This window comes from Dreissena polymorpha, chromosome 1 (genome assembly GCF_020536995.1).
Source record: "Dreissena polymorpha isolate Duluth1 chromosome 1, UMN_Dpol_1.0, whole genome shotgun sequence".
NCBI lineage: Eukaryota > Metazoa > Mollusca > Bivalvia > Myida > Dreissenidae > Dreissena > Dreissena polymorpha.
In genome coordinates this window covers 136,860,001-136,875,621 of record NC_068355.1, presented here as the reverse complement: position 1 = coordinate 136,875,621, position 15,621 = coordinate 136,860,001, and the positions used below count along the sequence as shown (strand labels likewise).

Genomic DNA, 15,621 nt, shown 5'->3' with positions numbered 1-15,621 from the left:
TCATAAGCATACTCAGGCTAATTCTGTCATCGCCATACTTAGGCTGATCTCTGTTATTACCATACTCAGGCTGATCTTTGCTATTGTTATTCTCAACTGATCTATTGCCATAACCACACTCTGGCTTATCTATGTCATTGTCATGCTCAGGCTGATCTCTGTCATTGCAATAATCAGGCTAACATCTGTCATTGCCATACTCTGACTGACCTCCGTCATTGCCATACTCAGGCTGACCTCTGTCATGGCCATACTCAGGCTGACCTCTGTCATTGCCATACTCAGGCTCATCTCTGCCATAGCCATTATCATGCTGATCTCTGTGATTGCCCTACTCTGACTGACCTCTGTCATTGTCATACTCAGCCTGACCTCTGTCATTGCCATACTCATGCTTACCTTTGTTATTGCTATAGTTAGGCTTATTTATGTCATTGCCATACTTAGACTGCTCTCTGTCATTAGCATACTGAGGCCGATCTCTGTCATTGCCATTCTCAGGCTGATCTCTGTGATTGCCATACTCAGGCCAACCTGTACCATTGCCATACTCAGGCTGAACTCTGTCATGCTCAAACTCAGGCTGAATTCTGTCATCGCCACACTCAGGCTGATCTTTGTCATTGCCATACCAGGTTGATCTCTGTCATTGCTATTCCCAGGCTGACCTCAATCATTGCCAAATTCAGGCAGCTGTCTGCCATTGCCATACTTCACTGATCTCTGTCATAACCATACTCAGACTGATCTTTTTCATTGGCATTCTCAGGCTTATCTCTGCCATTGCCTTTCCCAGGCTGATCTATATCATTGTCATTCTAAGGCGGATCTCTGTCATTTTCATACTTCACTGATCTCTGTCATAACTATACGCAGGCTGATTTCAGTCAAATCAATACTCATTTTGATCTCTGGCATTTCCATGTTCAGGCTGATCTCTGCCATTACCATACTGAGGATGATCTCAGACATGGCCATACTCATGCTGATCTCTGTTGTTCCCACACTCAGTCTGATCTCTGTTATTGCCATAATAAGCATATTTGCCATAACCATGTTCAGGCTGATATCTGTCATTGTCATATTCAAGCTGGTCTCTGCCATAACCATGTTCAGGCTGATATCTGTCATTTTCATATTCAAGCTGATCTCTGCCATTACCATGTTCAGGCTGATATCTGTCATTGTCATATTCAAGCTGGTCTCTGTCATTACCATACTCAGGCTGATATCTGTCATTGTCATATTCAAGCTGATCTCTGCCATTACCATGTTCAGGCTGATCTTTATCATAACCATACTGAGGCTGTTTTCTGTCATTTCTATACTTCGGTTGATCTCTGCCATTACCATACTCAGGCTGATCTTTATCATAACCATACTCAGGCTGTTTTTTGTCATTGCTATACTTGGGTTGATCTCTGTCATTACCATACTCAGGCTGATCTCTGTAATTGCCATACTCAGGCTGATCTCTGTCATTGCCATACTCAGACTGATCTCTGGCATAACCATACTCAGGCTGATCTCTGTCATTACCATACTCAAGCTGATCTCTGTCATTACCATACTCAGACTGATTTCTGTTATTGCCATACTCAGGCTGATCTCTGTTATTGCCTTACTCAGACTGGTTTCTTTCATTACCATACCCAGGCTGATCTCTTTCGTTACCATACTCAGGCTGATCTCTGTTATTGCCATACTTAGGCTGATCTCTTTCATTAACATACTCAGACTGATCTCTGCCATGACCATACTCAAACTGATCTCTGTCATGACCATACTCAGGCTGATCTCTGTCATTACCATACTCAGGCGGATCTCTGTTATTGCCATACTCAGGCTTATCTCTTTTATTACCATACTCAGACTGATCTCTGTCATGACCATACTCAGGCTGATCTCTGTCATTGTCATTACTCAGACTGACCTCTGCCATTACCATACTCAGACTGACTTCTGTCATTACCAGACTTAGAGATGCGCAGGCTGGGTTTGCTATAGCTATGATGGGCGCATATGGCATAAGACCCATTTTCGCATGACGCGGGTCTTTTTAAATTTTATTGCGAGTTGTAAATAGTATATTTTAGCGCAATGCATTTCGATATAAAATTGAATTCAAAAAAGCAAATACAGCAAACTGGCAAATAAGTGTAGTCTATTGAGGCGTTCAGGAACGATTTCCAGACGTGCGTCAAACATTTTTGGTTAGATAATTAAACGAGTTTCGTCTTAACGTGACACTATACTATTTTGGTAGTGTTTTTTATCTCTTATCTTGAAAGCAAAACTGTGTTAATCGATAGTCAAGTATGTCTTCCCCTTACGATTTAGTGACCGAGTACAGACCCTACAATTCTGCGAGATGGATGTTAACGCGTAATTGAAACTGGTTCGCAATTTGTTTCTATGTGACGTTTAAACATGCAGAAAGTAATATAATGTTCGATGTTTGACATTTATTGAATGAGTCGAAAATTACTTTCTCTTTAGTATGAAATTGCCGCGTGAGGCGCTCTGGAAAGTTTGTCATTCAGCTTTGGGAACTCGCACGGTATACATGTTATTTTTATGCTAGAGTTTTTTAAACAATGGACGATATGGACCGAGCCACGTGTTCGGAAGACATAAATAGCAATTTGAAGGAAATTTTGTTCGAATTAAAGAAACAGCAAGTAGAGATAACTTCTTTGAAACAGCAAGTTAGTTTACCAGTGTCGTGTAAACAAGAGCATAAAGACATTAAATGGAAATTTGAAGGAAACAAAAAGCAATATGAATTCAATTGTAATGTCCATGAAGGAATCAAGCAATGCATGTGGGCAATTGAAAACCAGAAAATCGACTACGCAAAGGAAGTTTTATCGGAGGTTGCCAATAAAATTCACACGGAAATAAACACATAAGGATAGCGGATACGTCAGAAGGCGGGTGGGAAACTGTAAGACAGTACGAACAGAACCCCCTCGCGAGTGACTCTGATGACGTGTCGAGAATCAATAGGGCGGATTCTAAAGCTCTAAAGAAAAAGAAGGCTATACAGGCGAAGTTGAAGAAAAAGCCAGCCGTCATGTATGGACACTCGGACGCAGTCCGCCAGTTGCTTGAGGGACAGGTAGGAACACGTCCGGCGCCGTACCCGTTACCACAAAGGCCCACACCACCGTCGATTGGTTCTTTTCGTGGCTACTCTGGATGGGGTCCCCAGCTCGGGTCATGCTTCGCGTGTGGACAGTTCGGTCACTTCCGGCGGACGTGCCCCACCACCAGAGGTCAGCAAGAGAGCGCTCAGGCCAGGAAGTAGTGATGCCACTGAGGCGAGCCCACCCGCGATCGAAAGTGCTGTGTTTTAAGATGAGTATTACATTTATGAAAAAGATGACAGATTTACCAATGATTATTTTATTTACGAGCAAGGTCAGAAAGACATTATTGTGAAAAATAGATTGAGGGAACATATCAAATTTTGGAAAAGCATTGGCGCCAGTCAATTTACTATTGATTCTATAGAACATGGTTACAAGATTCCATTTTATTCTTTACCTGAAAGCGTATTACTTAAAAACAATAAATCAGCATGTGATAATATGGAATTTGTTAGGAAAGCAATTATAGATTTGTTAGATCGGGATTTGGTAGAAAAAACCGATGTCCCTCCTCGTGTTGTTAATCCACTATATGTCTCCATTCAAAGTAATGGTAAAAAGCGTCTCATTCTTGACCCGAGATGGGTTAATAAACACGTGTGGAAACAATCTGTTAAATATGGGGATTTGAGATTAGGTTTGATGTTTCTTAAGGAAGGGGGATTTATGATAAAGTTTGATATTCATTCTGCTTACCATTTTGTGGATATATATCCGGAACATACAACTTACCTTGGGTTTTTGTTTGAAGATGATCATGGTGTAGTTAGTTACTTTAGGTTCAAGGTGCTTGCATTCAGGTTGGGTGTAGCACCTTATTTTTTCACTAAGCTTACAAGCCACTTACAGCAAAGTGGCGGGGCGAAGGTAAACGAGTTATTATGTTTTTGGATGATGGTTTTGGTACACATGATAATTATGAGGAGACGAAAAAGCTTGCGTCTGACATAAAGCATGATTTGCTTCTCTCTGGGTTTATCCCTAACGTAGATAAATGTAGCTGGGAACCAGTACAGGAAATGGAGTGGCTGGGTGTATTAATATGAGAGAGTTTTCAATAAGAATTCCTGAAAGAAGAATTGGCAAGGCTATTAATACCATCAAGATTTTATTGGGCTCTGAATATATGCCAGTAAAAAAGGTAGCTAGTTTTATTGGTAAAATAATTTCTATGAGTATTGTAATTGGCCCTGTAGCTCAAATAATTTTTATTTCACGCGTTTCGATAGTATAGCGTGAAATATTTGTCTTACGCGAAACGAGACTGTTTTACAGTTATAAAATGATTGGTCAGTCTTGCACGAGGATCTCAAACGTATGATTATGTTGTGTAGAGTTCATTCTTCCAGGCGCCTTCAGTTAGTGCGGACAGGTTTTATTTTCTTCTCTTATATACAGTTCGTTTTACACGTGGTCGTGCAGCCATGGCGAGTCAAAAGAATGACATACTTTCAAAATTGAAGGACATTATATCAAGGAAATTTGAGAGTTTGGAAAGACGAATGAGCGAAAATCAACAGTTTTCGCAAGCCCAGTTAAATTATATTCAAGAAAATTTGTCCAGGAATGAGAATTACACGTTTCCTAAGAAGGGTAACGAGGAGCAGTACAAGATCAACGACCAAGTTTTGAACAAATTTAGAGAGGCAGAAGGATTTTTGCAAGAATCCGTCAGGTTGCAGCCCACCGAGTCTGTGGTAGCCGCGAATAAGAAGATTGCAGAAGGTACGGACATTCTATTGCATAGACAGAAGCTCATAAGATTAGCAGACTCATCAGATAGCGGATGGAGAGTAGTGCATGAGTATGAAGCACATCCATTAGCAGAGGACTCCGATGACGAAAAGAAAATCTACAGAGCCCAGCAGAAGGCAGACCGGAAGTTGCGCCAAGAGCATCGGAACCGCGCACGACGTTTCTCTCCATACGTTCTTCCGGTCAAAGGCGATGGCGATGTAGCATCGGCATCGAATCAGTCAACGGCAGCTTCGCAGAATAGACGGCCCGGGACGTGTTTCCAGAGTGCAAGGCTGTAGTCCCAGACGGTGGAGCCGTTGTTTCGAAGGATAACAAGATAAGTAACCATGTTTATTGTAGTGTGGTTGAGAAAAAAGTAGAATTCGATTACAAAATATCAGTAAAAACGCCTGTAGGTAGGCTTAATTCTTGTTACGAGTTTTGGAAAAACGCAAATGCAAGCGAGTACATATTAGATGTTGTGAATAATGGATACAAGTTGCCTTTTAGAGATGGACCACGGTCTGTTATTTTACCAAATAACAAATCTGCTAATGATAATTGTTCATTTGTGTCGAGCGAAATTGAAAGTTTATTGGCTAAGGGCTGTATTTCTCAAGTGAACAAACCCCCAGTCGTTGTTAATCCTTTGACTGTGGCTTATGGAAAAAGCGGAAAACCGAGACTTGTTTTAGATTGTCGTTATATAAATCAAGAATTATTTAAATACAAGGTCTGTTTCGAGGATCAATCAGTTGCTAAACAAATCTTTTGTAAAGGAGACTATTTATTTTCATTTGATATTAGATCCGCTTATCATCATATAATGATTTTTCCAGAACATTGACAACGTCTAGGTTTTTGCTGGGAAACCGAAAACGGATAAGGGTATTATGTTTACAACGTGTTACCATTTGGGATCTCTACAGCGGGTTTCATTTTCACTAAGATTTTGAGAGTTCTTGTAACAAAATGGAGGTCGATGGGTCACAAAATAGTTGTATTACTGGATGACGGTCTCGGAGGTTCGAATTCATTTGAAAACGCTTCTCGCGTTTCAAGGTTCATACGGGAAGATTTGCGGAATTGTGGGTTCTAAATCGCTGATGAAAAATGCCATTGGGAACCTCGGCAGTGCATAGATTGGTTAGGGTATACTTGTTAAATGCATGATGGTACTGTGCGAGTAAATGATGAGCGTATAGAAAGCGCAGTCTGTTTATTAAATGAGCTTTCATCTAAAATTGTTAAAGGTGAAAATATGTTTCATGTACGTGTAATTGCAAGACTGATAGGTCAGCTGATTTCGATGCAAAGCGCTATAGGGCCGATTGTACGTTTAAGGTCAAGGTCTCTTTTTATCAGTGCGTATTGTCCAGAGCCAGTTGGGACGCTCCTGTCTTGGTGACATGCAAGGCGTTTGATGAGATATTATTTTGGAAATGTAACATACATTCGCTGAATTGTGGGAAATTAAAGGAATTTGATTGGTTTAGTGAAAATGAGCAAACCGTCGTCTATTGTGACGCCAGTGGAGCTGGATTTGGAGGTTATGTAGAGAATCACAACAATAGCGATGTTGTGGGTTGTTGGTCCGAGTCTGAAACAAGACTCAGTTCTACCTGGAGGGAGTTAGAAGCTGTACGCAGAGTGCTTAATAGTTCTTTGAAACAAGTAAAAGGATCTGTAGTAAGACTAAACTCCGATAACAGGAATGTAATAAGTATTTTAAAAACAGGTAGTAGAAAGTCATATCTGCAAGATATTGCAGTACATGTTGATGATGTATGTAGAAGTAATGGTATAATATTGGTACCAAATTGGGTTCCACGAAAAAGCAACGATCAAGCCGATTTTTTAAGTAGGTCCACTGATAGTGACGATTGGTCAATTGAAAATTTTCTTTTTGAAAATTTATAAAACAACTTGGGGTCCACATACATGTGATTGTTTTGCATGTAATTACAATACTAAATGCGCCAAATTTAATTCTAGGTATTGGTGCCCTGGTACTTCCGCTATAGACGCATTTAGCGTGGAGTGGAAAGGCGAGAACAACTGGATTGTTCCTCCGCCTCGATTGGCATGTGATTGTATTCTTAAGATAAAACACGAAAAGTGTAATGCAACTGTGTTGCTGCCTATTTGGAAGTCGGCTTCTTCTTGGCCGTTGTGTTTTCCTGGAGGGAATGATAAAGCATACTTTGTGCATGATTTTACTTTATTTGCAGCGGATCATATTACCATACGAGGTAGAGGAAGGAACGGCATATTTGATGGGAGACTGTTAAATTTTGGATTTATTGCATTGCGATTTATTGAGTGACGTATCATTTATTTCTGCAGGTTTAAATCTCAAAACGGCTATTGAGACGGAGATTCAGGACAGCGGGATTAGCGTTAGCGAGTTTGGAGATTTGGCGGGAAAGATGTCGTGACAACTTGTGTATTCAATAAGTGATAATATAAATATAAAGTATTTTAGTTATTTTAATAACTGGAATCTTTTATATCTTCTAAGGGCGGCTTAGCGGTTCCAGCTTCTCCTATTCATGTGGCTTTGTATTTGACTGATCTTATTGACAAGCAAGTATCGAATTCTGTTATAAGTGCTTCTTTATAAAGCATTAAGTGGGCTCATTCTCTTAGAAATCTCCCTGATCCTACGACTAATGCATTTGTGATGAATTTACTGGAATCCGCAAAAAGAACATTGTCAAAACCTGTTTCTCGCAATGAACCGATTTCTTTAGAATCGTTGAAAGAGCTTTGTGAAAAGTATTATAACAATACAGATTTGCTTGTATTGAGGGATTTATGCATGATATCTTTAGCATTTAATGGTTTTTTACGATTTAACGAGCTAGTAAATTTTAGATGTGATGATATTCAATTTTTTAACGAATATTTTACAATTACCATAAGAAAAAGTAAGACTGACCAATATCGTAACAGCGAAAAAATCGATATCGCTATTGGCGAAACTGCGGCTTGCCCGTATTTTATTTTAAATAGATTTTTAGAAATTGCTGGATTATCGACGAGTGACAATAGTTTCTTGTTTAGACCTATTAATTATTCAAAAGGCAATTTAAAATTGATTCAGAAAGTCAAACCGCTGAGTTATACCCGAAGTCGCGAGTGTATAACGGCTAGATTAAGAGAAGTGGTAGGTAATGAAAATATTGGCTTGCATTCATTGCGCGCCGTGGGCGCAACATGCGCGGCGAACGCGGGAGTTAATGACCGTTGTTGGAAACGGCATGGTCGCTGGAAGAGCGAAAATAGTAAGGATAGATATGTCTGTGACTCCTTGGAGAGGAGACTGAGTGTGTCTAAGGCTCTGGCGTTATAAATATTGGCATTTTCATTCTTAAATAGAATTGTGATGTTAAAAAGTTAATATTTTATTTATTTTATTTATTTTTTTGTCCCACCAGCCCGCTCTTTTCGTTTTTTAAACGTCTCGTCTGGTATTGCAAACATGAGTTTGTTGTTTTTAAGGAGAAACAGAAGTGTAGCAAATAATGACTAGATATTTGAGTATTGATGTTGCGAAAGAGTGCACGTGGAATGCGTACGTTAAGTTGTCATTCGATAGTGTAGAGCATTGGCCTTTTGGAGAGAAACGCTCAATTTGCTTAACAAAAGATTGCTCGTTAGTACTGGCGCTTGCTCAAAAGTAGTATACAGTGATGCAGCTGCTGTGTCTCATGCCGGATATGAGGTAGGGACGGTCAAAGGTGTGGCCCATGGGTCATGGTCGTCAGAGGAGACTAAAATGTCTTCTACTTGGCGGGAACTTTGTGGAGTTTATAGAGTTTTAAAGTCATTAATTGATGTGCTTGCAAGTCACCGCGTTAAATGGTTTACAGACAATCAGGGAGTTTGTAGTGTTATTAAAAAAGGTTCTATGAAAAAGGATTTACAAGATTTAGCTATCAAAATATTCCATTTAACAGCAAAATATTCAATTAATTTAGAAGTTGAATGGATTCCGAGAGAAGAAAACGGATTGGCAGATTATTTATCTAAGATTGTAGAGAGGGGTGACAGGGGAATTAGTTTGAATGTATTTTAAATGTTGCAAAGCAAATGGGGCCATTTAGATGTAGATGTTTTTGCGTAAGAGCATAATGCAAAACTTTTAACATTTTTTAGTAGATTTTGGTGCCCAACATCTGCAGGTATCGATGCTTTTACATTTGACTGGAGCATGTTTTTGGGCTGTACGTTCCTCCTGTTACTCTAATTCCCAGAGTTTTGAGTAAAATGGCGTATTGTAAAGCGAAAGGCGTTTTGGTTGCGCCAGAATGGCAATCGGCTAGTTTTTGGCCACTTATATGTGATAATTCTGGCGACTTTAGTGCATTTGTTAAAGATTTAATCTTTTTGCCTACAAATATAGGTTTATATACATTATGCAGAAATGGTGTTGGCATATTTGGTACAGAAAACCTGCGGTTCAGATGGATTGCTTTTTTCGTTGAGTTTTAAAGATCAAATCGTTATGTGTTATTTACCGAGGGAGGTAATTGAAGTTATAATAACAACCACATCCTGAATTCGGTGTTTCCATATATAACTAATTCTGTTTTAGCCCTAAATTCAAAGAAGGGAGATTACTCGTGAATGAGTATGCGCTGAGAAGTACAGCGGTTGTGGCGCTTGCCTTCTTTACAGTGACCTGTTACACACCAGGTGTGGGAAAGTGCGTGTAAGCTAACGACGTGTCGGTATCGGCTGTCGTGGTTGTAATATAAATTGCAATGGATTTGTCTGTTTTTAAATGTGTGTGTTTATGTTGAATTTTTTAATAACACGAAATTGTGTGTTTTAATACATGTATGTTGTTAATTTTACTCGTGATTGAGCAGCGGGTAAGGCGCTAGCTTTAATAGAAGCCACAGTGGCTTGTTACACACCAGGTGTGGGAACGTGCGTATAAGCACGGTACGACGTGCCGGCATCGGCTGTCGGGTTAGTAGTATACATTGGAATGTATAAGTCTGTGTTGAATTTTTTATTAACATAAATTTGTGTGTTTACATTTGTTTTTTTCAGAGACATGCAGATGATATAAACGCACTGCCTGAGGTCTTGGTGGGGGCGGGGGGGGGGGGGGGTTTCCTTGCTGCCGGAGTAACTCAAAGAATTCAGCCGGTATGCGAGTCCCAACGGCTAGTACCAAAAAACAGAGTTTTGTTTGTTTTCTATATAGGCAAAGGAGGGATGTAAGGAAAGTCCGGAATTCCGTACATTGAACAGTGTTACATTTTTTACGCTGTGCACAGACACATTGATGCAGCCAAATTCAGGGAATTTCTCTCGAAAAGCTTATAAAATATTCGAATATATTAATTCGTTCCTGCTGGCGTTAAGTAGAGGTCATTTAAAGTAAAAATCTGGGTAAAACAGCTATGCCGAAAAAGCGCATGAGTGTTCTATAACGATGTTACGGTCAGAATGTGGTTGACACCTTGTGAACAACTATGGTAACAAGTTATGCATAAACATTCAAAGTACGGGTCAACAGCGTTGTCTAAATGACTATAGAATTTATAAAAAGTACTGCTCGCATATTTATTTATTTTAATCAATTATCTTATTGTTTATTTTTAAATTTTATGGCGTCAAAAAAAGTTTGAAAAGGGAATTTCCATCATGAAATTATATTCTTAGTGTGATAGGTATTCGATATTCCCACAATATTCATTTAATATGATGGTGATTGCACATTTTATTTTATATTAACTGGTTATCATTATAACATTTTTATATATTTTTAATACTTTCAGAACGTCTAGATGTTGTTGTTATTTTGTTTAAGTTATCTCTATAACATAAATATGATGATAAACAGTGCACACGCATCTCGAACTGTGCGTTAAGACACACTCTTTATAAATTTGAATGGGTTGTGTTCATTTCAAACTTGCGATTTAAAAAGATACAAGATAATTTTGAAAAATGAGTTGCGTCTAAGATTATGCAATAGCGAACAACTTCAGTGCCTTCAGCGCTTTGAATACCTGTACAGTCGACTAAGTTGTAGACATCGATAATTATGACATTTTTCATAACCGTTCTGCAGCAACCACAGCAGTATGCTTACTCGTAAATAATCACTTTTAAGTACATGTATGTAATCCGCTTAATCGCTAACTTTACAATGAGATCAACAATTTCACATGAAATCCAACTATGTTTGAGGATTAATACATACTAGATCTGATATCGACTATTGAGTTAAAAGCATTTGATTTCATACACGCAGACTTAAAGACCAAAAATAAGCATTCGACTGGCGCTAGGTTTTTAAATAAGAAAGTTCATAGATGTATTTATGAAATAATACCATGGTCGATTATTTGCTTATATATGGAACTAAAATATAATGGATATATACTGATATATTCAAGAAAATGAGCATTCAAACGCGTTAGCAATTTCAGAGAAAACTTAATTTCGTTTTAAATATGTCGGGAAGCCAATATGTTTATGGACCAAATATATAACTGAGGATGTCAGAAAAGGAAGACCACAAGATAACCTTGGTAGGTGTTAACCCGCATAGCCGGACGCTAAAGTTCCTGAACAACAAGAACAACCAGGCGCTTGTGATCCTGAAAAAGCGTCTGGAGAGTTTTGAGCGTCAGAAGACGCTCTCCATTTCCAGCATAGAGACGCGGCGTCTGGACACGCAACAGTTCCTCAAACACGTGCAGTATCTTGAGCACCAGGATGCGGACAACGACAGGTACGTGTATAAATGAGGCCCGTTCGGCGATAACTGGGCGTATTGCATATGCGTTTAGTGTCGTTCCAGATTAGCCTGCGCAGTCCGCACAGGCTAATAAGGAAAGACTCTTTCCGCGTCAATGTTTAGTTTCGCTTAGCGTATTTTTTTCTGAGCGAAATTCAAGTCTAGGCGGAAAATGTCCCGGATTAGCCAAATTTTCCCGAGAACGAGGCTCGAATGATTTAAGGCGATCTTCGGGTGTGTGTGGTTAGGAAAAGTGATTTCGTCTGTTGTTGTTTTTTGCGTGGTTTCTAGGTCTTAAATAATATGTCTTTGTGGATCAGAAAAGTGAAACTTTCATGAAATGAAAGGATGGTCAAGTCGCTTAAAAAAAAAATTCGCCTGCGGTAAATGGGTCAACATTTGGATTATTTGCAGGGAATGTAATTATGTTTAATGCAAGCGTTCAACGCAATAATTTTTGCATACAATTACGATAATTGGATTGAAGTAGTATAGACCAACATGTGGTTGCATAATAACTGTAGAACCGAAGTTTGTGAGTATGTTGTACAACCAAATCATCCGTGTGGTACGTATGTGGGATTTACACCCAAAGAACTGTAGTGCGTGTGTGGGCTGTTAACGAAAGTACGTATGCTGTACGTGCGCATGATGCACGTGCGTGTGTTGGGTCCTAATGACTGCCAACGTAGGTGAGATGAATAACCAAAATAAGTGTGTGAGCAGTATACCAAAGAACGCGCGTGAGCTGCACAACCAAAGTACGGATGTGATATGTAGAACCAAAAAGCTGAGAGCTTTAAAACAAAAGGTCGCGCTTGAGAAGTAAACCTAAGAAGGTTTGTGTACTGTACAACTAAACAGAATATGTCAGCTGAATAGACAAAATGCGTGTATGTGTTAAATAACCAACGTGGAAGTGTAACATCAAAATGTTATATATATGGTTACTAGACCTTATGTTTATGCAAATTTGGGTAAAACTTAGAAATGGGTGTTTTCCGATTAAGCTGAATAGCTTGAGCGCGCATATTCGGCTTATAATTATATGGAAGAAGCTTTTATCGCCTACATAACCACTAGCGGATCCAGCGTTTATGAGCATATATATAGAGTCTGAGAGACACAAAAGTGAAAGTTTTTGCTGATTTGTTGAAAAGTTATATTAGTAACTGAATACATCACACAAGCGTTCTCTTCTTACCTCTGACGAAATCAACTGTAAACCATTTAATATAGTTGCCAGAAATAAATAATACAATATAAATAGGCAACAATTGTGATCTTAATAATAAAGAGATTTACTCATCTCCCCCCCCCCCCCCCCCCTAAACGAAACTCCTGGGTCCCGCCCCTGAAACTAGCATGTACTGAGTATATTATTAAAAACACTATTATAACTCTATATAATAGAGTAAGTGAATGTATAATTTGACCAATGTGAGAAAGTTCGCTAGATTTTCAAAGATTTAGTGAGGTCGTGTTAATGTGTGAGTTGTTTTCTGATCTTGGCAACAACCCAGCACTAGTCATAATAAGTCATCAAACGAGTAAAATGTATATATGTGATTAAACGCTGACTAATACACAGCATTGATATCTCATTGGCCGCTATTACCGCATCGACTTAACGCAAACCAATCACACGTATTGGTTACGTTTTATCAAACAGTCAACACGTGTGTCAAATTATTTTTGAAACAGAGGAGAATAAATAGTTTGTCATTAATACTTTTAACTTTGCCAGCTGATCATTAAGTAAGAATTGACCTTTAAATAAGTCGTTATACTTGAGGGCAGCACATTGCCATTTATAATATAACACTTTTTCAGATTCTTTATCACAGCGTCCTTGCAAGGCAATTATTCAGAACAAATATCTTCTCATTGATGTCGTTGGCTCGCTGCAGTCGTTTTTGGGAAGTAATCGGAAGACCAAATCTGACATTTAGTATGACCTAACCGTAAGCCGTAATCCAGTACGTCAATTCAAGCCAGTAATTCTACTGATATTGTTCTTTCTATTACACTCGCATATAATCGTAATATTCAGAAGTTTGATTGTTTTCCCGATCCCTTTCATCTCATTCTAATGTGATATGCTTATGTGTGTGCGAAATAAAACAAACCTATTAGATTATATGGATATGTTAAAATAATGTTCTAATGTGTACCTATAGGTGACATTGTGTTGTTCATATTCCGATAAATGTATAATGTAGGTGACATTTAGTTATTGATATTCGAATGTTTAATTATGTACATGTGCGTTTGAAAATGACTTTTCGGTGTTTGTTTGTTTCTTAATTGTTTTCAACGACTGTTAAGTGACGAAAACATATTTCAGTATATCCCCATCCCGTGCCTTCATAAATATGAAACGATTCGACGATTAGGCAACTTTGAAAATAAACCGTTTAAGTGGTGTATTGGCTATTCTTTGTGCCAATAGTGTAGGGTCGATCGTTCGAGTCCCTAACAAAGCTGTTTTTTTATTAACAGGTTTCCCTACTCAGCAGGTAGTTAACTCGGGTGAGCTCGTCATGAAATGGTTTATTATCCTATGTTTTCAGACTCGTAGTTCGCGATGTGGGCAGCGCGTCCCAAACGCCGGATCCTCCGAAGCAACCCCGACGACGCCGTAAAATTCGCCTAGCGAAGACGGCGCCGGCTGCACACGCCGCCCACTCCGATAGTGAGTGCGTTGACGGGAAAAGAGACGAAAAGCGAAAAGGCGTCAAGTCGGGACCGGAAACGCAAGCCGAAAAAGAGAAAATGCTTTATGGACATCGGGGTGATGAATTCGCGTCACAAATGCGCATGGAAAGAAGGGATTCTATGTTCTTTCAGTTATCCGGTAGGGGCAGACATGATTCCGCGGATATAACCGGATATCCGGGTTACCTGGAGATACCGACTAGAAAAACACCGAAGCCGAATCCGCGAACTCTGTTGGACGTTATGATGGGATTGAACGCGTTCAATCACCTACCTCCACCCTCCTCGTGTGAGCAGCAGAACGAGTCCGGTTCAGTCCGGAACGACAGTCGACTGTCGGTGGATTATGACTCTGTATACGGAAGCCACGAGAATATTGCAAACCGATTTATGCAGCAATGGAGGACGAAAGTGGCCTCCAGGAAATTAAGTATAATTAATAAACTGGACGCATCTATGCAACCCAATCCGGCAGCAAGGGGATCGTCCACGAATCTAACGAGCGTCGCTGAGAATCCAAGTCGTCTTCTAAAAAATCGCCGGTCAACACGTGTGTTTGGAAGGAAAAGCGTAGTACAGCCGATGTTGCCAGTAATTGATGACGAGGAGGAAAGAAAGGAACAGTTTCAGGCATGGATGAGCGAGGAACAAGAAAAATCTAAGGCAGACAAACAATTGTTTATGTTTAAATCTGGGGATAACAAGCAGACGCAAAGGAGACGTTCGTTTATGATTTGGCTTCAGAATCGCGAAAAGGAAAATAAGGAAAGAGCCTCAAAGAACGAATTGGCATCTTATGAAGAGAGCGAAGATGAAAACCAATCAGACGATGAGCCCGAAAGTATTGGTGATCTCATGCGAGCGCTGTTGAAGATAAAGACCAGGGTGCGGGAACCATTGGAGACAAGGGTCCGCAAGTTTAATGCGGAAATCGAGGACATTATTAAACGCGATGAAGCCGCCAGGAATATGCCGATGGGAAAGGCTCTAAAGCGGAAGTGGTTGATGATCATGCAGGGAATCGACGCCGCGCTGGCTGAGTCAAGCGACGATGACGATCACTACTATTAACAACGTTTAGGTTTAGGCTCCATTGGCAAAATAACACTTACGTTACGGTGTTGTGCCGCAAAATAAGACAACTTGTATATAATTAAATAGCGAACAAGAGATGTGTTTGTCAGAAACACAGTGTCCCCTATTGCGCCGCTTTGAAATAAAATTTCAATATATCCTTTAGCAGGTTTG

At 39.5% G+C, this 15,621-nt stretch overlaps 2 protein-coding genes across 4 annotated transcripts; one reads left to right on the top strand and one right to left on the bottom strand.

The window, feature by feature from the left end:
- Positions 1 to 964: 964 nt before the first annotated feature.
- On the bottom strand, positions 965 to 1,942 carry LOC127854006 (uncharacterized). The gene is made up of 2 exons (XM_052388938.1): positions 1,626 to 1,942; positions 965 to 1,583 (listed from the first exon to the last, which is right to left on the bottom strand). The coding sequence occupies exons 1-2, from the start codon at positions 1,940 to 1,942 to the stop codon at positions 965 to 967; spliced, it is 936 nt and encodes a 311-aa protein (XP_052244898.1).
- A 2,568-nt stretch (positions 1,943 to 4,510) lies between these two features.
- LOC127851287 (uncharacterized) lies at positions 4,511 to 15,612 on the top strand. Of its 3 annotated transcripts, none has more exons than XM_052385001.1 (3): positions 4,511 to 9,590; positions 9,954 to 11,649; positions 14,229 to 15,612. In XM_052385001.1, the coding sequence occupies exons 2-3, from the start codon at positions 11,414 to 11,416 to the stop codon at positions 15,442 to 15,444; spliced, it is 1,452 nt and encodes a 483-aa protein (XP_052240961.1). In that variant the 5' UTR covers positions 4,511 to 9,590; positions 9,954 to 11,413; the 3' UTR covers positions 15,445 to 15,612. The 3 variants fall into 3 exon arrangements, with proteins under 3 accessions (XP_052240961.1, XP_052240944.1, XP_052240953.1); XM_052384984.1 differs by having other exon boundaries at positions 4,511 to 9,600; XM_052384993.1 differs by having other exon boundaries at positions 4,511 to 9,606.
- Positions 15,613 to 15,621: the final 9 nt, after the last annotated feature.